General features: G+C 45.3%; 1 protein-coding gene across 3 annotated transcripts in view; it reads left to right on the top strand.

The window, feature by feature from the left end:
• Positions 1-24,720, top strand: part of LOC118082597 (dual specificity calcium/calmodulin-dependent 3',5'-cyclic nucleotide phosphodiesterase 1A-like) — a 43,087-nt gene extending 18,367 nt beyond the window's left edge. Inside the window, exons 7-16 of one of the 3 annotated variants that reach the window (XM_035110324.2) lie at positions 267-392; positions 1,036-1,146; positions 1,300-1,420; positions 4,807-4,888; positions 12,982-13,114; positions 14,148-14,368; positions 16,186-16,464; positions 17,743-18,024; positions 18,546-18,702; positions 20,699-20,818. In XM_035110324.2, the coding sequence (XP_034966215.1) occupies positions 267-392; positions 1,036-1,146; positions 1,300-1,420; positions 4,807-4,888; positions 12,982-13,114; positions 14,148-14,368; positions 16,186-16,464; positions 17,743-18,024; positions 18,546-18,700 (1,510 nt within the window). In that variant the 3' untranslated portion in view covers positions 18,701-18,702; positions 20,699-20,818. Of the gene's footprint in view, positions 1-266; positions 393-1,035; positions 1,147-1,299; positions 1,421-4,806; positions 4,889-12,981; positions 13,115-14,147; positions 14,369-16,185; positions 16,465-17,742; positions 18,025-18,545; positions 18,703-20,698 lie in introns of all 3 variants that reach the window. The other 2 variants (XM_035110326.2, XM_035110323.2) reach the window with 2 other exon arrangements.
• The last annotated feature ends 201 nt before the right edge of the window (positions 24,721-24,921 follow it).

Genomic DNA, 24,921 nt, shown 5'->3' with positions numbered 1-24,921 from the left:
GCTGAAATAGAAGCAGCTCAGCAGAGCTAGCATTGCCCATCTGTCCCTCTGCTGGAACCGGTGGAGTGCTTGCTAATAGATGTCCGATCCCCAGAGCACAGTGTGAAAACCAGTACTCTAAAAAGTCAACATTTCCCCCCTGAAAATGGTATATTTTCATCTCTGGGGATAACCTGGCACCAGGAAAAAGAAATGTGCAATCTGTGACTTTGCAGCTCTTCTTAGGTCTGTTTTGGGTAATATGGCTAATTTTTGTTTTATTCTAGGTCAGAAATGGCACTTTTGTACAATGATAAATCTGTTCTTGAAAACCATCATGTGAGTGCTGCTTACCAGCTCATGCAAAATGAAGATATGAACATCTTGATCAATTTAACCAACGAGGAATGGAGGTGAGATAATATAGGGGTGCTACATAAGGTATAGTGATGCTTGTGCACTTACAGGCCTTTCAAGAGTCACTCAACAATGCTAGGATTCTATAAGTAAGGATTGCCTTTATAAGAACTCCAGAGTTAACAGGGAGACACTACTAATTCCCCACCCTTGCAGCCAGGGCCGGCTCTAGGCCCACCCCCGGTGGCGCGGGGCGTCAGGCCACCAGGGGCGCCGCTGCGCCCGCTGAGAGGCGCGGCTAAGGCTGCCCCAGGCGCACGTCCGCTGTTCAGCGGCTTCAGGCCGCTTCCGCCACGTGCAGGGGCGTCGCAACGGGGCGGGCAGCGCTCCCTGGCCCAGGGTAAGCCCTACGGCAGGCTGTGTGGCGCAGTGCAGCTGCACCCGTGGCAGCCCCCCTGCGCGTGGCGCCTGCCCGCCTGCCGCGCTGGGAAACGGGGGGGGGCGCGCTGGGCATGCTTAAGACGGCCCTGCTTGCAGCTATGGCTTGTAGGCCATAAATGTGAGTGGCTTTCCTCCTCAGGGTAGCAGACAGCTTAATTCAGATAATCTTGGACTCTGAAGGAGGGCAGGATGCATGAAAATCCTTGTTTTAGAGAACTCACAGAACACACCATGAACAAATTATTTATTTGCCTTCAGGGAACTGCGCCGGCTGGTCATTGAGATGGTTTTAGCTACAGACATGTCACATCATTTCCAGCAAATGAAATATCTGAAACACGTTCTGAAATGCCTTCAGCATGTAAAAAGGTTGGTTGTGTTGGGAAGGGGGTGTGTGTGTGTGTGTGTTGCAAATCTGAATTTTTGTTGGTGGTATGAATTCTTTAAATCATCTCTCATTTAATATGAGAAACAATCCTACTTTTCTGCTGAAGTAATTCAATAATGCCCTACATTTGACAGGACAGATAGAGATAAGCTCATGTCCATGATTGTCCATGCAGCTGACATAAGTCATCCCTCAAAGCCCTGGAAGGTGCATCAGCAAATGGCAAATGCACTAATGGATGAATTCTTCAAGCAGGTACCATTTTCAAAAGTTCATTGGTAGGCTAGATTCCTTTGCATGATAGATATTAAATTCATATCTTACCTGTCCAGAAAACCCCAAATGGCCTAAAACTTTCATTTAAAAATATGCAAGCAAACATGCACAGGATAATACTTGGTATTTATTGTTGTATGTAATGTAACATAATCTACCCTTGTTGCTTTGCACCCATCGTCACAAGAAACCACTGTGAAGCGCTGTCTCAATTCACATGTAGCACTAAGCCAAACCATGGCTAAGTGGGAACAAGGCAGCGCACACAGAGTGGACATGGAAGCCACTTCCCTCTTCCCTCTCCCAGAGCTGCTGCCGCCGCCTCATTACTCAGGATGCACCATGGTTTGGCTTAGCAATACATCTGAATCCAGGCTTGTGGTTGGCCAGTGTGGTGTAGTGGTTAAGAGCGGTGGATTCCTAATCTGGTGAACTGGGTTTGATTCCCAGCTCCTCCACATGCAGCTGCTGGGTGACCTTGGGCTAGTCACACTTCTCTGAAGTCTCTCAGCCCCACCCACCTCACAGGGTGTTTGTTGTTGGGGAGGAAGGGAAAGCAGATTGTTAGCCGCTTTGAGACTCCTTCAGGTAGTGATAAAGCGGGACATCAAATCCAAACTCCTTCTTCTTCTTCTTCTTCTTCTTCTTCTTCTTCTTCTTCTTCTTCTTCTTCTTCTTCTTCTTCTTCTGGTCTCACGCCAAATAAATTACAAGCTGTTTGCTTTTGGCTTACTGAGCATGGTTTCTCTGAGGAGGGACGAATCCGTTTATGTAATGCCAAGCCAAATCATGCCTTAGCAGTGGGTAGGAGCAGGACTAGGGAGGAGTGTTTTTTGTTCTGTGTACCTGCATGCTTCCTCGTTCATGCTAAACCATAGTTTAGTTTAGGGCTTCTGTGCAAACCAGGCCAGTGAGTAGCTCTGACTTCTCAGTCCAAGCCATTGAGCGTCATGCCTGAACGGGAATTTGTGAATTTGCAGTTTCTCTGGTCCAACGTTATCTAATGCACCACACTGCTTCCCAAAAACCTTTCCTAAGGAAAAAGGGGTACTTCTCTCCAAATTGGGACACACACATCCTCAAGAGATTTATACATACTGTACAGTGGTACCTCTGGTTATGAACGCTTCTGGTAACAAATGCTTCAGGTTATGAGCTTCGCTAACCTGGAAGTAGCTGCTCCTGGTTGTGAACTTTGCCCCAGGATGCGAATGGAAATCGCACGCCGGAAGGCCCCATTACCGGTAGCTAAAGTGGCATCTCGGGTTAAGAACAGTTTCAGCTTAAGAACAGACCTCCGGAACAAATTAAGTTCGTAACCAGAGGTACCACTGTATTACAAAGCTGAATAATCTGGCTAATTATAGCTGTTCTAAAGCTTCTTCTGCCAACAGCCGAAGCAGCATCCACTGGAAAGCAAGCAAGACAGGTCTCTCCTGCTGCGCTGCATACTACCGTAGTAAACAACCCCATTGTGATGCATTGCTCCCAAATAGCAGGCTCTGTTGTGGCTAAAATATCTTCAGGGGGACTGATAGGTGTGCCTTTTCCTGTGCCCCCACCCCTCTCTCTGTACACTTGACGGTCCCTTCTGTTGTATTTTAAGGATAAATAGGTATGATTAACAGCTTGGTATGAAAGATTAACATCCAAATGTTTCAAACTCTGTGTCACAGTTTGAAAATGTTGCTTTTCAAGATGATTGGAGGAGCAGAATATTCAACTCTTAGGTTTTTGCTTCACACAATTGCAGGTTGACAATAGGAAGGCCAAACTGTCCCACATTGTGCTTCATATTAAGAATTTGGGGCATGTTCAGTCCAAGCTCAAGTAACAGTTGCAGTGATTCCATTCTGGCAGTGAAGCCAAAAATAGACAATTGCGATGATTGCAATGATTTATGAGATTCATGCGATTCAGCTGCATTCCCCACCCCTGTTATATGTGGGGACTGGAGGGATTTTTACTGATATTGTGACTGGAGAGAAAAGGCTTAAGCACCACACGCTGCGCTCCTGAGGACAATCGCCCTGTGCCTGGTATTTAACTTTATCAAACCCATGGCATGGTTGCTGATTGTGTCATTTATGTTATGTTTCATTTGGACATACTGTATATCTCTGAAAACAGGAATATCTGTTATGTTAGAGGTTCCCAGACTGTGATCTGCAGAACATCGCTGGTCTGTTGAGCTTCATTCAGGTGGTCCATGGTTTGTCTGTAGAAAAATAACTAAAAATAATGTGTCATCTAGTGCAGTGCATGGCAATTGCTACAACAAGCAGAAAAAAATATTAAGTGGTCAACCAAGACCCTCAGCAATTTTCAGGTGGTTTTGTGGCAAGGAAAGTTTGGGATCCATTGCATTATGTTACACCAAATACTGTAATGTGTTTAAATAAGGGAAACACCTTGAAATAAAGGTTGTCATTTATTCCTTATTGGGACTTCCATAAACTTGGTAGAATCTTTGAAATTCCCAGTGGAGGGCTCACACTGCACTCTCACATGTAGTGTCTCTTTTTACACAATTATAAATACAACACAGACTTAACTTTTCATATTACATACATTCTCAGAGTGTAAGGGGTGATTCAGATGCAACAATCTTGTATAGTCCATGGTTTTATTAAGTCAGAAATGACTATTGAGCTTACACTCTCCCCTCTCATTTCTCCCTCCCATTTATGAGCTTTAAAGCTTTTATGTTGGTATTTTAAAGCTACAGTTGCCCATTATGTCTGAAACAAGAAATTGTGGTTTAATGCTGGTTTTCTAAGCGGTGAGAAACCTGTGGGACTCCAACTGCTGCTAAACTGCAATGCCCATCAGTCCCAGCAAGCAGGTTCAGCAACATCTGGAGGGGAATCAGTTCCCCACACCTGTTCTAAGCTGTTTTCATAGAATCATAGAGTTGGAAGGGACCCAAGGGTCATCTAGTCCTACCCCCTGCAATGCAGGAATCTCAGCTAAAGCATCCATAACAGAAGGCCACCCAACCTCTGCTTTAAAACCTCAAAGGAAGGAGAGTTCACCAGCTCTTGTGGGAGTCTGTTCCACTGTCAAGCAGCTCTGTCAGAAACCTTTTCCGAATGTTTAGTCGGAACCTCATTTCTTACTACTTGAAGCCATAGGTTTGAGTCCTACCCTCCAGAGCAGGAGAAAACAAGCATGCTCCCTCTTCCGTGTGACAGCCCTTCAGATATCTGAAGGTGTCTCTCATATCTCCTCTCAGTCTCTTCTTTTCCAGTCCAAATATACCCAGCTCCTTAGTTTCAAGATTTTCATATCAAAATAGAAGTGAATTTTTTGGATATCATTCACACTGTCTTATATCTCTGTGCATTCTTTCCCCTCCAACTCAGGGAGACAAGGAGGCTGAATTAGGACTGCCAATTTCTCCACTCTGTGATCGTGGGACTACCAACATTGCTGAAACTCAAATAGGTAATGTGAGGGAGGCCAATCTTTAGTCCCTCCTCTCAATCCTTTTCTTTCTGAAAATCAGGTGTATGCTTTTCTTTCTCACCACAGAAAAACAAAAAACAAAAACAAAGAAATATGCCAATAGGTGCTAGAAAATGTCCTGGCTGGATCACCATTTCCTGAAGTTCAAAAGCAGATGCAGAAATCACATCACATCACTCATCTATTATTATTATTATTATTATTATTATTATTATTATTATTATTATTATTATTATTCGGTGCTGTGTCCCTGTGACATTTTTATAATCCCTTGCAAGCCATGTGTCACCTACGACATCCCAGTCCTGAATGCCTTTGAGCTTCATTTGGGTCTTGTCTTTCATTCAGTTCTAAGCAGCACAGTTCTAAGCAGTTTCCAAGCCTACACTATTCACCATTTTAAAAAACAATAAATTTTGGTTACAGTGGTACCTCGGTTTACGAACACCTCGGGTTACGAACTTTCGGTTTACGAACCATCGAAACCCGGAAGTAAGTAACCCGAGGTTTCCGAGGCCCATGAAGGCCTCCACGGAGGCATCGGAGCGTCCGCGACTGGGACGCAGCCAAGGAAGCGCTCTGATGCCTTCACGGAGGCAAACTGTGCAGAAAGAAGCCTTTTCCCGATGCAAGTGCCCTGCACTGCGGCCGCGTCTCAGTCAAGGCGGCTGAGTAAAGCGCGGGAAACCGGGGGGGGGGTTCCCTTTGGAAGCTCTTACCGCGCGTTTAGAAAAGGGCTCCCAGCAGCAGCAGCAGTGAGAGGCTTGGCGAGTTGTTTCACTGCACGGCGGTGGCGGTGCTCGCAGCTCTCCTTCCCTCTCTCTGCGGTGCTGGCCGGGCAACCTTCCTGAAGCCTCCTCAGAGCAACCGCCGCCGCCACCAGACGCCAGGACTGGCCGGGGTGGCTCGCGGTGCGTCTGGCTTTGGTTGGAGCGGCGGCGGCGATGGCGGCTTCTCTCAACCGCAAGCCTCTCCACTCCGCAGGGGCGCAATGGTGAAGGCCTGGCCTCGCTTCTCTTGACCCCTCCGCGAGGCCGGGCCTTCGCCGTCGCGCTCCTGCGACGTCTCTCCAACTTCGCCGTCGCTCTCCTGCAGCAGGGCTCAAGAGAAGCGGACCTTCGCGCTCCTGAAACGCCTCTCCACAGGAGTGCTACGGCGAAGGTGGAGAGACGTCGCAGGAGCGCGACGCGAAAGCCCGCTTCTCTTGAGCCGGCCTCGCGGAGAGCTCAAGAGAAGCGGACCTTCGCGCTCCTGCGACGCCTCTCCACAGGAGTGCTACAGCGAAGGTGGAGAGGCGTCACAGGAGCGCGAAGGTCCACTTCTCTTGAGCCCTGCTGCAGGAGAGCGACGGCGAAGTTGGAGAGACGTCGCAGGAGCGCGACGGCGAAGGCCCGGCCTCGCGGAGGGGTCAAGAGAAGCGAGGCCGGGCCTTCACCATTGCGCCCCTGCGGAGTGGAGAGGCTTGCGGTTGAGAGAAGCCGCCATTGTCGCCGCCGCTCCAACCAAAGCCAGACGCACCACGAGCCACCCCGGCCAGTCCTGGCGTCTGGTGGTGGCGGCGGCTGCTCTGAGGAGGCTTCAGGAAGGTCGCCTGGCCGGCACCGCGAAGAGAGGGAAGGAGAGCTGCGAGCGCCGCCACCCCCGTGCAGCAAAACGACTCGCCAAGCCTCTCACTGCTGCTGCTGCTGCTGCTGGGAGCCCTTTCCTAAACGCGCGGTAAGAGCTTCCAAAGGGGAACCCCCCCCCCCCGGTTTCCCGCGCTTTACTCAGCCGCCTTGACTGAGACGCGGCCGCAGCGCAGGGCACTTGCATCGGGGAAAGGCTTCTTTCTGCACAGTTTGCCTCCGTGAAGGCATCAGAGCGCTTCCATGGCTGCGTCCCAATCACGGACGCTCCGATGCCTCCGTGGAGGCCTCCATAGGCCTAGGAAACCTCTTGGTAGACAGTAAATTTTTGTTAAATTGCTGCTTTAGGGGGTGTTTTTCATCGTGTGGAACGGATTAATCCTCTTTCCATTATTTTCAATGGGAAAGGTTGCTTCGGTTTATGAACACTTCGGTTTATGAACAGACTTCCGGAACCAATTGTGTTCATAAACCGAGGTACCACTGTACTGGTAAACCATTTCTTGAGGGAGTTAATTCCATAGTTAAATTATGCACTGTGTGAAGAAGTATTTTCTTTTGTCTGTCGTAATCTTCCAACATTCAGCTTCTTTGATGCCCACAAGCTCTAGTGTTATGAAAGGAGAAACTTATCTCTGCCCACTTTCTCCATTGTTTTCAGCAATGTGCTCTTTGAATTCTTTAAAGCACCCCTTATTGCCTGGCTGTATTGATTTTGCCAAAGTTTATGTTCCTTTTGGTTCTCTTCATTTGCACAAGTTTCTAAAGGAAACGCCCTTGCCTCTAATGAGTTCTTTGACTCTACTCATTACACATAGCTGCCAAGTTATCCCTTTTTTAAAGGGATTTTCCCTTATGCTGAATAGGCTTCCTCGCGAGAAAAGGGAAAACTTGGCAGCTATGCTCATTACAGCGCCCTTTTGGCGCTGATGGGACCTTTCTAAATCTGTGGTATAAACGCTTATGAGATAAATGCTTAAATGATATGCACTTACTGTTTATCATTTTATTACAACTGTTGTTAATTTTTTTTACATCATCAGATACGGGGTTGTCTTAAGTGTGCATTTCATGTTGTTTGCTCTGGTGCCTGCTTGGACTAATATACAGTATATTCCTGCGTATAAGACTACTTTTTAACCCAGGTATTATGTACTGAGCTGAATCCTAGAACAATAGGATTCAGAATCAGCAGTCTGATTGGTCCGCAGGAGCTACCAATCCAACTCCAGGTGGAAGTGAATCCACAACCTGATTGGCCTGCAGGGGTAGCCAATCAGGCGGCTGGTAGAAGTGAATCTGCAACCTGATTGGCCTGTAGGAGCAGCCAATCAGGCTGCAGGCAGAAGTCAATCCACAACCTGATTGGCCCACAGTTGTAGCCCTGAAGTAGCCAATCACGCAAGGCCCATTGTGTAAATAATGTATATAAGCAGATGGTTTTGGGAAAAGAGCCATTCTTCTCTTCTTCTCCTGGATGACTATGAGCTGAATAAAGAGCATGAAATTCACTCTCAACTCCGAGTATATTTCACTGGCGACGAAGGTGGGATCCTGCTGAGCTGACTGCCACCACACACTGCACCGCAGCACCGCCACCTGCCGCATCGCTGCATCACACCGTGCATCCAGGCTTCAGCTCCAGGACCCAAGGAACCCAGAATGGCAACCGACAGCAGCTTCTCACAATTCAAACCAGCATCGGGAGACTGGGAAGGGTACGCCGCCCGTTTCAGCTTCCTCCTGCAAGCGAAAGAAGTCACCAACGATGCCATGAAGAGGGCGACATTCTTCAGCGTCTGTGGAGAGGAGACGTTTGAAATCGCCCGGGCTCTCCTTGCACCTAGAGATGTCGCTACCGTCTCCTACAAAACAATAATGGATCGGCTGAAGGAGCACTTCTCGCCACAGCCCTCAGTGGTGGCTTGCCGAAATGCCTTCTACGCAAAGCGGCAAGCCCCGGGGGAAACCATAACTGGGTTTGTGACCTCCCTCCGCCAAGCCGCCCGGTTATGCAACTTCTCAGAGTTGGAAAACATGCTTCGTGACCGCCTCGTCGGTGGCCTGAGGGACGAGATGTTGCAACGACGCCTCTACGCCAAAAAGGACCTCACGTTCCAGGTTGCTCTGGAGGAAGCCCTGGCAACCGAAGCTGCCGAGAGGTCAACGCAAGAGGCACGACCGGCCCCACCATCCCAACTGAGGGTCCACCACGAAGACCTCAACGACGACTCAGAATCTGACAGGGAGGAAGTACACCGAGTACAGCGGCGCACTCAAGCAGCACACACACCACAGCAGCCTCGACGAGAAGGAGGGAACTGTGCAAGCTGTGGGGAGAACCACGAGAGGAGGACCTGCCGTTTCCGCAACGCAGAGTGCAGGCAGTGCAGAAAATTGGGACACATAGCCCGGGTGTGTCGGGCTCGGCTCACCCGTCGACAAGTATCTGATGACCGACCCAGGAGCCCCAGGTCACACGGCACCATGCACCAAGGCAACTCAACTGAGATCACAGACTACCAGGTATTCCAGTTGCCCCATCCCAACACAGAGAAAATTTATGTAGAGGTACAGATAGAGGGAGCCCCATGCCGCATGGAGCTGGACACGGGTTCAACTCTATCCATAATCTCGGCCCGAACATTAAGGGAACTGTGCCCTAATGGGGGTCCCAAACTAAGGCCGGCCCCATTCACCCTCCGGGACTTCCAGAAACGTAAGGTCCCCACAATGGGGGTGGGGACCTTCAGGGTGCAATATCGAGGGCGAAAGCAACAACTGGACTTGCTGGTAGTTAAGGGCCCCTACGTTAGCTTACTGGGACTGGCATGGTTTGGACCACTGGGGCTAGCCGTTACTGGGGTGAACCACACTAGCTTACAAGTGGACGTGGACGCCATATGCAAAGAGTTTCCGGGGGTTTTCGACAGGGCATTGGGACGATATACAGGCCCCCCCATTGCCCTAAGCTAGACCCCGCGGTATGACCCATCAGGCACAAGGCCCGTCGGGTCCCGTTCGCCCTGAAACCCCGCATAGACGAAGAATTGGACCGGCTCGTGGAGCAAGGAGTGCTGGAGCCAGTGCCTAATGCACCCTGGGAAACCCCGATCGTCACACCCGTCAAGCCTAACGGTTCGGTCCGCATCTGTGCAGACTACAAATGCACCATAAACAAGGCTCTCACGGCCCATGCATACCCAGTGCCAGTGGTCAGCCATGTCCTCGCCACACTGGCTGGGTCAGAAATCTTTGGCAAACTGGACTTGGCCCAAGCGTATCAACAGTTGCCTGTGGACGAAGCCACAGCAGAGGCTCAGACGATCGTGACGCACAGAGGGGCATTCAGAGTAAAGCGGCTGCAATTTGGCGTTAGCGTGGCACCAGGCATATTCCAGAATCTAATGGACTCTCTCCTTAAAGGGATTCCTGGCGTCACCCCCTTCTTCGATGATGTGCTGATCGCCAGGCCCACACCAGAGGAATTTGAGGACTGCCTCCGCTCCGTCCTGCACCGTTTCCAGACGGCGGGCCTCAAGGTGAAGCGGGAAAAGTGTTTACTAGGAGTGCCGCAGGTGGACTTTCTGGGATTTAAGGTGGACGCGGAAGGGGTCCATCCAACCGGTGACAAGGTACGGGCCATTTGTGAGGCCCCAGCCCCCAAGAGCAAGCCCGAACTTCAGTCATTCTTGGGACTATTGAACTTTTACCATGCCTTCCTTCCCCATAAGGCAGCGGTAGCGGAGCCCCTACACAGACTCCTAGATAAAAGGGCCCCTTGGGTGTGGGGCCAGCGGCAAAGGGCCGCATTCCAGGCAGTCAAGGACTTGCTCGTCTCGAACTCGATCTTGGCACACTTCGACGAGAGGCTGCCAGTGGTGCTGGCATGCGACGCCTCTCCCTATGGCATTGGCGCTGTCCTGGGACACCAACTCCCGGATGGAAGAGAGGTGCCGGTGGCATACTTCTCCCAGACGCTTGCTGCAGCCGAACGAAACTACTCACAAATTGACAAGGAGGGTCTGGCAATCGTGAAGGACGTAAAAAAATTCAATGATTTCTTGTACGGGCGGCCCTTTACCATAGTGACTGACCACAAGCCGTTGCTTGGCCTGTTTGCCCCCGAGAAGCAGACCCCCCAAGTGTTGTCTCCCCGCGTCCTCAGGTGGTCAATTTTCCTTGCCGGCTACCAGTATGCACTAATCCACCGCCCTGGGAAGGCGATGGGACACGCAGACGCCCTCAGCAGGCTACCACTACCAGAAACAGGCCCCAACCCAGCACCTGCACAAGAGGTTATGACCCTGGAACTGCTTCCCGACCGACCCATTCAGGCACAAGAAGTTGCGCACCATTCCACAAAAGATAGGGTCATCTCCCGGATCCTGGACTGGGTGTGGCGAGGATGGCCCAGCAGCAGCCCCGGGCCAGAATTCGCTGGCTACACAACCCGCAAACATGAACTGTCGGCCCACAAGGGGTGCCTGTTATGGGGAAGCAGGGTCGTTGTTCCCCAGCCCCTCCGCAAAAGGGTCCTCACAGCCCTACATGAGACACACCCAGGGGTAGTGAGGATGAAGGCCCTTGCCAGGAGTTATGTGTGGTGGCCGGGGATTGACAGAGAGATAGAGGCCTGGGTCCAACACTGCCAGACCTGCCAAAAATCCCGCCCGGATCCCCCAAGGGCCCCAGTCCAGCCCTGGGAGTCCGCCCGAGATCCATGGTCACGCTTGCACGTGGACTTCGCTGGCCCCTTCCAGGGAAAAACATTATTCATAGTGGTGGATTCCTACACCAAATGGCTGGAGGTCGCACTGGTACCGTCCACTTCTACGGCGGCAGCCATCCGGGTACTACGTAAGCTGTTTGCAACCCACGGGCTCCCTGACACCCTCGTCTCGGACAATGGAACCGCATTTACGTCAGAGGAGTTCCAGACCTTCACAGCGCAGAACGCCATCCGCCACATCCGCTCAGCACCATTCCACCCTGCCACCAATGGCCAAGCGGAGCGCATGGTGCGGACCACCAAGGACAGCCTCCGCCGCATGACACAAGGGGACTGGGAATACCGCCTTGCCGCATTCCACCAGGAAAATCTTCTCAAAAGTCAGGGGTCGTCTTATACGCTGGGTCATATTTCTTATACAGTGAGTATATCCCAAACGCTATATTTTAACTGGAAAAGTTGGGGGTCGTCTTATACGCCCAGTCGTCTTATACGCCGAAATATACGGTATGTGTTTCCTTTTTATCTTATATGGTTGACAAGGGAATGCTCACTGAGCTGTGCTTCTCTCCAAATGCTAGACCAGCTCTGGCAGAGCTGCACTTCTACTAATTTTCTGCGCCTCATCTACCAGGTCTCCTGCTTGTGGCCTTCATGCTGGCCTTCGCCATCAAGCTCAACATTTCCACTCGAGGCCTGAGCACCCCAGGCCTTTTCCTGTGGTGACTGCCACAGGAACATATAGCCAGCCTTGGCAGGCCAAGTAACCAGGGCTACTTGGCCTGCCTCTAAAGTGAACCGGGAGCTATTACTGGGGATGCAAGCTATAGGCTGAGCTTTGCCATGTCTGAATCCTACGTATTAATAGGTATTGGTGCTTATAGGAGACTTGGATATGCTGAGAGTTTATGCAAGACATTCTAGCCACTCTCTCATTACTTTGGGTGACCAGGCCTCCGCCAGGAGAAAACTAGAATGGCTGCGGCAGGACCGGTTGAACTTACCATATTGCCCTGGTGCCGACATGCTAAGCCAAACTTTGACTTAGTGAGCTCAAACTAGCATATGAGCTTGTGGAGAGGAGCTCACACCCACTTTGCTGCTCCCAGGACCCCCAAGCTAAGCTAACATTTGGCTTAGGGTGTTGTCCGAACCAGGACTTGTGGTTAAGCTCTATCCTTATTAGCCATGATGTCTTAGGTCAGTATGGAAGCAAAAAAGAAAAGGGAGGAGGCAGGCAGCTGCAAACTCCTCTCCAGGAACCTGCATGTTTGCATGGACTCAGGACCTGATTCACACATGACCCTAAACCATGTTTATTAAACCATAGCTTAGTGTACTACTACTACTACTACTACTACTAATAATAATAATAATAATTTAACTCTTTTGGAGGGACTTGCCTCTTTAGAACCCTTTCCAGATATATATCATAGTTTTACCCAAAATATCTCCACTCATCTCAGACCAGGGCTGGATCTACACAGCTATAAAAATGCTATGGGAAAAACATTTTAAAGCTCACACTGGAACTGATTGACTTTGGATTTCAGCTGTACAGAGCTATCTGATGTCACATTGTTATAATGCATCTATAACGTTATAAATAGACTAATGTAGCTGAGTCCTAGACCCATGAGCTCTGTACTGAATAATGTTTCTTCATCTAGAACAAGAAATCAAAGAATTATGTCTGGATGTTTTCTTCTTTTCAGGCTTTATTGATGTCATAGTGAAACCAGTTTTTTCTCTTGTAATTGAAGCAGCTGAGAAAATTGTTGAGCCTCTCATATATGAAGCTTTTGAAACTGGATGTTCCTCTAGCAGAGATTCTGGGTATTCTTCTGGGTATGACTGTTCTTCTTGCTTTTTTTTGTTAGTTTGTACCTAGTTAGTTTGTTATTGTTATCCTTATTTTGTACAAATTGCTCATCACCATGGTATATGATACTGGCAAGATATTAACTCATTTTCAGTTTTGTTTAAATAATTGTTCTTCATTTAACTCCCCAACCTTTCATTTTTTTATTTTTTGTTCTGTTACGAGCCCAGTATTTCATCTATGCATTTCTTCTCTTTTCTCCTCCAGGGCTTCCTAACAGCCCAATGAGGAATTTTAAGTTAACACTGTGAGTTTACTGCATTCCAGTAACTTTCATGTTAGACTATGTTTTTGTAATGTGAGATTAGTTTTTAAAATGTTGAATTGGAGTAAAATTTTGAAATCAGTATTTCACTTTATTTCCAGTGAAAGGGTGAATTGGACCGCACTAGGAGACTGATAAGTCTTTAAAAAGTCCCACAATAGCTGCCTTTGATTGTCCCAGTGTTCATTTCTGTTCCTGAAAAAGAGGCCATTGATTTTCTCTCATTATTATACTGTATATATTTTCTGGTGTTTTAAAATATATGATGGTATATGTTTGGGGAAAGACCCAAACCCCTAAAACCAATAAATGAATGCATGCCAGATTCTAACTAATGTTTGGGATAGGAAGGGAAAATGCAAGCTGCCAAATTCATGCAAAGCAGCCTGGCCTGGCTAATTAAGTGTAGATCCATTAAGAGCCATTGGCAATGCAAGAGGCAGGTTACCAAGGTGAGCTATTAGGGAATAGTGTCTTAACATAAGGTTAGGGTTTTTGGTGAGAGATGTACTGGGGGGAAAGAGGACAAGGGCAGGATGACCTTGGCTGCTGATTGGAGAAGTTGCAACTCCTGGTACTGCTTGGTACAGATTGGGGTGCCAGGTAACAATCAGTGCTTTTTTCCATGCCAATTTTTAAATGTCAGTTGCTTATCCAGAACTCTAAAACCTTAAAAATTAATTCAACAATTTCAGCCTAACTCATTACTTACAGTTTTCTTTCCTTTTGTAAAGGTCAGGGTCAATTGAAGATGAAGATAAACCAAACCTTAGTGGGAACAGTTTTGAAGAGGAAGAAAGCTTTAGTCGGAGAAGTGTAAAAACTGAAAGTGGGACTTGCACAGAGAGAAATCTCTTAATTTCATTGGATATAGCAAGCTTTGAAGAACACTTGGTGCAGAATATTGAAGCAAACAGAAAAAAGTGGAAGGAGAGCCAGAGGCCCAAGAGCAAAGGTAGGAGGATCCATTTGTACAGACTCTGAGCCCTCCAAACACTGCAATGACCATTTCCCACATTTGTGTCCATGCCATTCTTGCTGCTCTCAACAAAGTCCTTTGCAGAAGGAAGAGACTGTTTCCTGGAGCAGAACAGATTGCAATTTATATTTTCCTTCAATAAAAATGTCTTACTATTATTAAAAACAATGACAAGGTCTTTATTCAACATTTCACTCCTCCTAGACTAGCCCTAACCCTCTGTCCAATTAAATAGAATCAATACTGGGAACAATCTGTGTGAACCCATTGCTATGACTATGGCCTGCACCCAAGCTCACTCCCATAAAGCTCCCCCTCCCCACCCCATGCAGCTAACAACTAACCTTAAAAAGGTAAAGGGAACCCCTGACCATTAGGTCCAGTCGTGACCGACTCTGGGGTTGCGCGCTCATCTCGCATTATTGGCCGAGGGAGCCGGCGTATAGCTTCCAGCTCATGTGGCCAGCACGACAAAGCTGCTTCTGGCGAACCAGAGCAGCACACGGAAACGGCGTTTACCTTCCCGCTGTAGCAGTTCCTATTTATCTGCTTGCATTTTGACATGCTTTCGAACTGCTAGGTTGGCAGGAGCTGGGACCAAGCAACGGGAGCTCACCCTGTCACAGGGATTCGAACCACCGACCTTCTGATCAGCAAGCCCTAGGCTCAGTGGTTACTTTTAACCTTCCCAGCCCCATTTCTGAAGTCACTTCTCTCTCTTCTGCAGCACTGCTTTGCACCCAGTTTCACCTTCATCACATTTAGGGAAGTTTTTAATGTTTGATGTTTTATCGTTTTTTAATATTCAGTTGGGAACCGCCCAGTCAGATGGGAGGCATACAAATATTATTATTCTTCTGATGTCTGTGCCTCCTCCCTCTCTTTTTGTGCAAGCCGCCTTCTGCACAAACCACACCTTCTGCAACCTCCCACATCTTCCTCCTCCCACACATTGCAACTGCTCAGCACACTTGTCACCTTCCGTTCAGCTGTCAGGCCACCATTTTTTCTTATTCTTCAGACCCTGCCATGCTCCTGCTTTCCTCCAGCCCCAGTCCTATGCCTCATACACCCTTGTTTTTTGCAACCCTCTTTGGACCCCTCTTTTCACTTTCGTTTTTCCTTCACTTTCCTCCTCTTCTCAATTCTCCCTTGCCCACAGATCACCCCCATTTCAATGCCTTTTCCTCTTCCTTTGCACAGGCACACCTTCACTTCCTTTTTCTAACTCTCTCTTGCATACAAACTGACCCTATCTCCATGCTGCCTCCTCTTATTCTGCAGCTCTTTTTGCATGCACCCCCTCCATGCTGACACATACAAATATATCTTTCAGATGCATTTGCATTAAGAGCAAGCCTGTCAGTTGACCTGTTCAGTTAGAGAAGGTTCAGTTCCCACTGTACCCAAACAACAAAAGTTTGAGTAAGCCAGGGCTAGAGACACCGAGATGAATATTGTTATGAGTATGGGTGGGCAGATTCCCCTTAAAGTCTTGGGTACCAGTTTCTCTCCCATAATTTCTAGAGTTAATAGAAGTAGGAGATGACTAAAAGCTTGAAGTCTTCACCCAGGTGTGAGAAAGCTTATCAGTGTACAAAGGCTGATTCTGATACTTTTGTACATGTAAAAAAGAAGAATGAAAGCCTAAAACGAGTGGTCCACAAAGTGGTTGTGCATAAACCACATTTTTTTAAAAAATGAACATTAGGGAATGTTTCATAAATATTTATCTATCTTTCTACAGATGAAATTATTTTAAGGGGCATATCTTACATTTCCTTTGTTTTTAGAATCACCAAAGAAAGAAAGTAACAAGGCCAAAGACAAAGTAAGTAAAGATAAAAAAGAGGGGGGGAAACCCCAGAAAACATCAACGCCCAAACACCATCCTTCAAAGTCCAATAAACTTTGTATTGCACCACAAAGTCCTACCATTTCCGATGGTGAGCTTTGCCACAACAGAGCATTTGAACCAATGGATGTCAGCTTCATCGTTTACAATGCAGGTGCATCAGAACTGTTTCAGCCACAGCCAGATGATGAGGTCATGGATGTCACAGAATCATATGGTATTGAAAACAACTTTTCTATCCAGATTGTTGTCATAGATCCATTATTTTTATTTTGCATAAAAATGCATTCAATCTATCCTTAGGTAGTGCTCTCTCTCTCTCTCTCTCTCTCTCTCTCTCTCTCTCTCTCTCTCTCTCTCTCTCTCTCTCTCCTCATATCACTCCCCAACCAATTTTCCTTGCATCCTTTCCCCACATTTAACAAATTCCTCAGATTTTGCAGCACTAAATTAAGAGTTTTGTAATTTGCATTCATTCACTCATTAATAGAGATAAAAGGATTTGTCAGTTTTGGTCCTCTTAGGTTTTGATTTTTCTGATCTTAAATTTGCCACATTTCTGCAGCAATTTGAAAATTCATCAGCATTCTAGTGTGTGTCATCTAATAAACACATTTTTGTAATCTATTTTTATTAATGTACATATTTTTGCAAGCAATGTCTCCTAATATAATGCATTTTTATTAATATATGCATTTTTAATGCACACTTACCTAATTATGCATTTTAGTAAACATTGGTTGATTGGAGAACTGCATTTCAGTATTCAGAAAAATACAATTTTTGAAGGATGGTTATGTTTTGGTTCTCGTATTGTTTCAGAAAAGGCAAATGTGAGAAATTTGGCTTTAAATGCAAACTGAATTTAATTTCTCCCCCATCTCTATTCATTTCAGTAACAGAACCTGTTATTTTCTGTTTACAAAAGTGTAGCAGAAACTGATGTATAAATCTAGTCTGTAGCTTCCAGATGAGTGTTGCTTCCTTGAAAAACTGAGTTCCTGAATTGGATTCATATTTTCCTGCAGGTTGTCTACACAGGCACTTGAGATAAGGGAGGCTAGATCTGCACTGATTAAGCCTCAAGTAACCCAAAATTGCAGGCAGTTCCGACCAATGTTCATATGCTTCATGAGTAATTACAAGAACCCAGTGCTTTTGATCAAAGACCACAGTGCATGAATGTAATACCTTATTTCTAACACAGCACAGTAATTTAGGAGACAAATATTTTTTGGGTGTGGAGTATTAGGATCAAGTTCCTAGCACATGAACAACAAGCTGATTAGATATTTCCAGTTAAGTTTCTACTTTAATATTTTTGCTGATCTCTTCTAAGGAACTAGTTTAAGGATAAGTTTTTAATTTTTTATCAAAAGTTGTCTAGATTATCACAAGAATGTAAGCAGAAGTGGCATTTTCATTTGAGAAATAGATTTTTTTTTGTTTGAGAAGATTAGCTGACTGTCCCTCTTTTTGCATATTTGTTTTGTAGAGGAATTGGTGGATAATAAAAGTTCCTGGAGGAAAGCTGCTGCTCAGGATACAGATAAAAACATACACGAGATGAGAGGCATGGTTCCAAAAACAAAACCTCTGCGTCCTAATGAAAGTGATGATGTCATCATTGAGGAATTCATACCAGACGATCCTGAGCCTCCAAAAGAAAGTGAACACACTGCCGTCCCTGATCACAATGGGGCCCAGCCATCACCTCCTCCTGGCTTTATGTCAGAGCTAACCCAAAGTGATGTCAATTTCTTTTCCCTGTGGAACGGTAATTGGCCATTTCTGCTCAGGCTTCAGTGATGATTAATAGGTAGTTTTAGCACAAACCTCAATGAACCTTCAACATCACAGATGAAAATCGTCACTTATTGGCTGGTGCCATAGGTGAACTGTGACAAGCCAACATCATACGGGGGGTGGTGGAGGAAATAGCAGTGCCAACACAACCCAGGCACCGTGTGCCACAAATAGAGATGGCAAAAGCAGTACATTGCACCTATAATCTCATTTTACAGTCAAGGAAGATCACCTGGTGACACAGAATTCTTAAGGAGAAACAATAATAGAGTGCCTCTCAGCCTATACAGAGTTCCTTCCACTTGCCAAAATGACTACAGCTTCTCCCTCCCCTATGCATTCCTTCCTGGTTTAAAGTATGCCTTCATCAGGACTCAGCCTAGAGTTTCAGTGCCAAGATTGAGTCCTGGAAAATGGCAATTAAATTATCTGATTATGTAGAGAGTGGCTTTCATCACCACTGAATAACTACACTTTCTTCCTTCCCCTCAGAATTCAGGAGGATGTTGCCTTTCAGCACATGTGTGGCAACAAACTTAGAATTTTTGATAATTTTTGACAGTCCTTTCCCTCCACAAATTGAACAACTGGTTCCCCCTTTTCCCATCCCTTCTTCCATCAGTACAACAGACACATTGACAAAATAAAGGTGTGTTTTAATAACTTCTAAGCATGCTGGAAAAACGTGTTGTTGTTTTTTAAAAACTATGTTCAACTTAATGTTTTATCAATGAGCTAAAAAGCAAAATTTGGAAATTGAATAACTCATTAATGTATGAAAAAGAATAACTGAGAAAGTAAAAAAAAAATGAACTGAAATCCTTCAAAGTAGCAAAACAAAGGAAGCATCAATCTTAACCATGTGGGATACATGTAAAGCTTGAGGATGTTCATAAGTATTTATGGAGTGGGCACCGAGACCACATAACATCGGTCTTGAAAGATCTACATTGGCTCCCAGTACGTTTCCAAGCACAATTCAAAGTGTTGGTGCTGACCTTTAAGTCCCTAAATGGCCTCGGTCCAGTATACCTGAAGGAGCGTCTCCACCTCCATCGTTCTGCCTGGACACTGAGGTCCAGCACCGAGGGCCTTCTGGCGGTTCCCTCGTTGCGAGAAGCCAAGTTACAGGGAACTAGGCAGAGGGCCTTTTCAGTAGTGGCACCCTCCCTGTGGAACACCTTCCCACCAGATGTCAAAGAGAACAACAACTACCAGACTTTAAGAAGACATCTGAAGGCAGCCCTGCTTAGGGAAGCTTTTAATGTTTAACAGACAATCGTATTTTAATATTTTGTTGGAAGCTGCCCAGAGTGGCTGGGGAAACCCAGCCAGATGGGTGAGGTATAAATAATATATTAGTATTATTAATAATAATACTTTCAGTAATTTAGTAAGACAAGACAACAACAAGAGAAAAATGCAAGGTCAAAATGAATTTATTTTGAAATGAAACGTAAGGAAACAGAATCTAAGGAAGTTTTTAAGAGCAAAGCAAAAATTGGAAACAGTAGATACTTATAAAACATGTAAAAACATGTGCATACTAAACATAAATGCTTTGAAATAGTAGGAAAAACAGGCAGACTACTGACCAATAGTCCTACAAAAACATTTTAAAAACAACAACAGATATTGGCACTCGATAGCAACACCCTCAGATCAGGGCCGCCCCACCCATGAGGCAAGATCCACTAGGGCAGCAGATCCCAATGTCGATCTTCCCTCTCGTTCCTGTTGTTGATCTTCCCTCACCCCTTTTTCCCTGGCGTAGAGCGGGGTACCATTTGACGTCCGTCTCGGGTGCCATAATGCCTTGGGCCAGCCCTCCCTCAGGTTTACTATACCTCTCAAGCCCCAGAACTAGGACAAATAACATGGTGTTTTTTTTAGAAAAGTCTGAAATTCATATATGACGATGGAACGTTTCTTAATGACCCTGTCTTGAAACAAGTGATATTAGAGACCAATAATTTCCTAAAAGTCAGTTGCCATAATTCAACACACAGAAGGATGAACAGATCCCGGCCTCTAAAGCAGAGCTCAAACATTGAGTTGGGCGAGGATAAAAAATGGTGGCATTGCTAAATAGCATGAAAAAGCAAAATTAAACTTTAATCCCACATAAAAATGTTGAAAAGTAACAATAAATTTATTAGAATGCAACATTAAATGGACTCATCTATCCAGCTCAACGCCTGGTCAACAAACTAATGTGATAAATAATTGATAAATTATGCGTATGAGAAAAGAAAAAAAGCTACATGTGGACCATCTTTTTAAATGGCATATACAGAACCTTCATCAGCACATGTACATGCAATGAAATGAATTTACGTGAACTTGTCAAACATGGATGCTTTCACACATTTCCAATATGCTGTGATTCTCAGTGTGATGGAATGTGTCTAATTTTTCTAGCACAATCTCTAAGCATGGTTTTTCCACTATGTTTTACTCAGAATAGGCCTAATTTAACTCATGTTTTACTCAGAATAGACCTAATTTAACTCATGTTTACTGTATTAATGTTAATAGATCTATTCTGAGTAACACTGAGTTAAATACCGCCTTCAATCAGGCAAAATGCATGCAAAAGTAGTAATATCTTGTCTAACAATATATTGTTTTCTCCCTCTCTGCAGAAGAAATTATGAGACGTGCTGCTGAGCAGCAGAAACAAGAGCAAAGCAGAATGGCTGCTGGTGCTGCGTCACAGGTGGCAATATCAGAAAAACAAAATGAGGGTTGTCAAGCAAACCCAGATGATCAAAACTTTGTTCTACAAGTAATCTCTATTGACACCCCTATTGTAACAAACAGGACAGAATCAGGACAACATTGTGACCCATCCCAGAAGGAAGTTGCCAATACTTCTGCCCTAAAGAAAGATATTACCACGCCATCAAATGCATGCCAACAAAATGAAACAACCCCATGTGGAGCTGCAGCTGTATCTGTCACATCCTTGAGCTATGGGGTATTTAAAATTCCCCAGTAGATTATTGATCTAACTGGTAGGCTAAGATTGCACTGTCTTTAAGCTTAACAGGAACCCAAACCTGATCAAATACAAGGCACCTGACTCAGACATAGAACTTCTGGCTGTTGAATGTTCAAAATTTAAGGGGGAAATGCTTATTGTGAGATCAGTTGACAGAATTCTGAAACACGCATTGGTCGCTACAGAATAGGTAGAGGTAATTCTTAATAAACCTCCTTATTGGTGGAAATGAAACCCACCTCTTCCCCTTCCCCTGAAGATTTTGAGTCTGTGGGACTTTTCAGGAGGCTGAAAAAGAAGTGCAAGAGAAAATATACAAGTCGAAGAAAGGCATGTCTATGGGATGGAATTAGTAGCAGTATTGTGTGCTAAGAAACGGATGTTAAATATTTATCTTGATAACATTTTTAGTCAGACTACAGAGTTTGTGTTTGGGAGAATGGTGAAGGGGCAGAGAAGGGGTATAAAGATTGCATATATGGTCTTGAAGGGGGGGGCAACCTTTTCAGGAGCAGTTTGAGACTTTATAGCCATCATGTACACTATGGACCTACCTCAGGATCTGGCAAAATGCACGTGGCAGGGCACACTCTCAATCCGGTGTTTTGTTAGGGAATGTGATATGTTGGGGGAGCCCTTACTTGCTCCTTTGTGACAGATCATTATGTGGTCATTTCCAGTGCTGATGAGAAACATGGAAGAACACTCCCAGATCAATTGACTTACAGCTTTTCTAATTTCCTGTGACTCTCAAATGGTGGCTGTTTCTGTTCCTCCTACACAGCAAAGAAACAAAACACAGGACTTCCGGTCTACCGCTGATCGGCGAGGAATCCTCAAGCTCTGAGGTTCCTGGCACTGTGAGGGAGGGGGGAGCCGCGAGAGCGCCGTGGACCCCCAATAAAAAAAACCAGATTGAGCTTTCTGGGGACGTGAGAGCTCGGCTGCGCCCAAAAGTGACTCCTCTGCCCCCCGGTAAGCTCTTTTAAGAGCCCTGTGAGCGAGTGGAGTGCAGAGTCGCGGGCGCCATTTTCGAGCAAGTCGCTACCCTCACAGAGCGAAGCTCTGAGCCAGCAGCGGAGGAGCGGTGGATTTTCCCTAAAACAAAGGATTTGAAGATATTGGACACCGTGGGCAAGGGAAAGAAATTTTAAAAAGTTTTTAATTGAAAGGAATTGGCCACGGGAGGAGATTAAAAAAGGAAGTCGGTCTCCCCCATTGAGAGAACGGTGATGCAGTTAATTTGCCTGCAGCCAGAAAGCTTGACAGGAATTTATTAATTTCCAAGGATTGGATTTAAACCTTCCCCCTGAGGCAGGGTAAAGGGCAGAAGGATTGAATACATTAAAATCCCTGTAAATTTTTTAAGTTGGACTGGGGAAGTCCCCCGGGAACTGGAGTTGGGTCCCTGGAGGGACCAGCCAGCTGCCATTATGACATCACAATTAGGAAGGAATTTTGTTTGCCTCTTTGAGGCTGAACTTTGAAGAGAGCGCAAAATATAAGGCTGTGTATAAGAAGTTTGATAATGCTTTTTTTCAGAAATGAACATAAGATTTTTAAAATATGAACAAGAATTAAAAATGAGAGTTGGTAACCAGATCGGACGTAAACTTTGTTTCTGAGGTTTGGAAATACGAACTGCGCCACTTCCTGTATTGTAATCTGTGCAGTTCCCATGGAATTTGAGACGAGCAGGATTCAGTAGACACAACATCATCTGGCTCTATAGACTTTTTGGACTTTCAAAAGGAACTTCTGGAACAGCTTTTGGAAATTAGGGATGAGTTGTGGCAGAATAATATACAGATTCGCAAAATGAGACAGAACTGTGTGGAAAGTGAAAATGGATTAATTCCAATAGAGAATGAAGAAAAGCAAGATGAACAAGCACCAGCCGGGGACAATGTAATTGACCTTAAAGAAGAGGAGGAAGAGTCATCAGTCCTGGACAATATAATTGAACTTAAAAAAGAGGAGGAAGAAGTATGGAACATTGTTCCCCCAGTGGGAGAGGGGGAACAAGATTCAGGTTTGATTCAATGAGTCCTCAAAGAAGAACCTGCATGGAATAATGCCCTCCCAGTGAGAGGGAGCCTGAGCTTAAGTGGAATAAAAATTGAGATAGGGCTGAAAAGTGGAAACATAGCTGGATGGTACTGTGCTACAGTTAGAAAATTGGAGGGGGGGCAGCAGGGGACAATGAAGGGAGAGTTGTGGATAGGTGGCAAAAGAGTGGGAATAGGGTGAGGAGCAACAATGGGTTATTTTCTGATTGATTAAGATGGTCCAAAACTGGAACATTTTATGGAGCTGGCTGATGCATCTGGGAGATCCAGGGGAAGGGGGGTAGAATTAGATATAAGTGGTTAAAGGTTAATATGATAGAAGAAATATTATTTGAATATATGGAAAAATTTTGGGGTATAAATTGTGAGGCTAAGGGAAGAAATAGAGATGGATGGGAAAATAAATTTAGATTTGGATCAATTAATGAGTTATAGGTTGAGGATAGTTGATTTTTCTTTTCTTTTTGTAGATTAGAATTGGTTGTGAGATAATGGAAAAATTGCATTAGAATGATTTAAGATGATAAAGGAAAATTGCTTAATTTAGATTTAAAAATGGACCCAGTGTGGGGGGAATCGAGGAAGTCCATAATGTCAAGTTAATGTAAGAATAGATATGTTTTTCTTTCTTTTTCTCTTTAGTTTATGTTTTATTTTTATTTTTTGCTTCTTGTTTTTGTGATTGAAATGTTTGAAAATCAAGAAATATAATTTGGGGGGGGGGGGAGAAACAAAACACAAAAACTATTTTCAGACACTGAGATGTAGGGTGCGGACTTTGTAAGCCTAGCCTATCAGCGCAGTAAAATCTGGCATCCTTAGAAAATTGTCCTTTTAAGGTTTAAATGTTATGTTAACTTTGCAGGAGGGTGTGTTATACTATTTTTGTCCATAGTAATTTACTATGGAATTGCTGTTTCTACATCACAAAGCATCAAACTATGTAAAATATGAAACATAAAAGTCAACATTCTGATATGGTAATCTAGTACGACTATTGTTACATCCTAGAGCAGGGGTCCCCAAACTAAGGCCCGGGGGCTGGATGCGGCCCAATCGCCTTCTAAATCCGGCTCGCGGACGGTCCGGGAATCAGCATGTTTTTACATGAGTAGAATGTGTCCTTTTATTTAAAATGCATCTCTGGGTTATTTGTGGGGCATAGGAATTCCTTCATATTTTTTTTCAAAATATAGTCCGGCCCCCCCAAGGTCTGAGAGACAGTGGACCGGCCCCCTGCTGAAAAAGTTTGCTGACCCCTATCCTAGAGGAATCAGTCTTCAATAGACAGTTTTCAAATTCACATGTTCTTTTGGACAGCAATGCCTGGCCATAGTAACTTTCTCAAGTTGCAGTGTCCTCCAAACTAACAAGGACAACTTCATAAATATTTTTCCTACATGGAAAACATATCAATCAGCATAAGAAAATCTGTGCAACCTGCATGTAATCAGCCATGTGTGGCAATCATAGGTGATTATTATATTTAACTTGGGGTATTCAGATCTGGAAGCCATAATTGGTTGCAATTTTGTAATATGTTTAAATCACAGCAAAATATATGAATAAACATGCCATGAATTTATCAAAGTTTTCTAACCAGCCTTTAAGAGTACTCTGCCCTCACAAGTCAGTTTACACAAAAGTTAAAATACCTAATGACAGCATAATAAATAATAACTCATATAAAAGTACAAATAAAAAGTTAGCCAAACACAGATTAGATTGAAAATGCCTGTTAAGGCTGGCAGCCTGGAGTCTCAGGAAGATTGTGGTGTTCCCAGGAAAAAGGCTC

This window comes from Zootoca vivipara, chromosome 3, assembly GCF_963506605.1.
Source record: "Zootoca vivipara chromosome 3, rZooViv1.1, whole genome shotgun sequence".
Taxonomy (NCBI): domain Eukaryota; kingdom Metazoa; phylum Chordata; class Lepidosauria; order Squamata; family Lacertidae; genus Zootoca; species Zootoca vivipara.
Note: the sequence above shows the minus strand (reverse complement) of the source record. Positions and strands in the feature narration are given on the sequence as shown.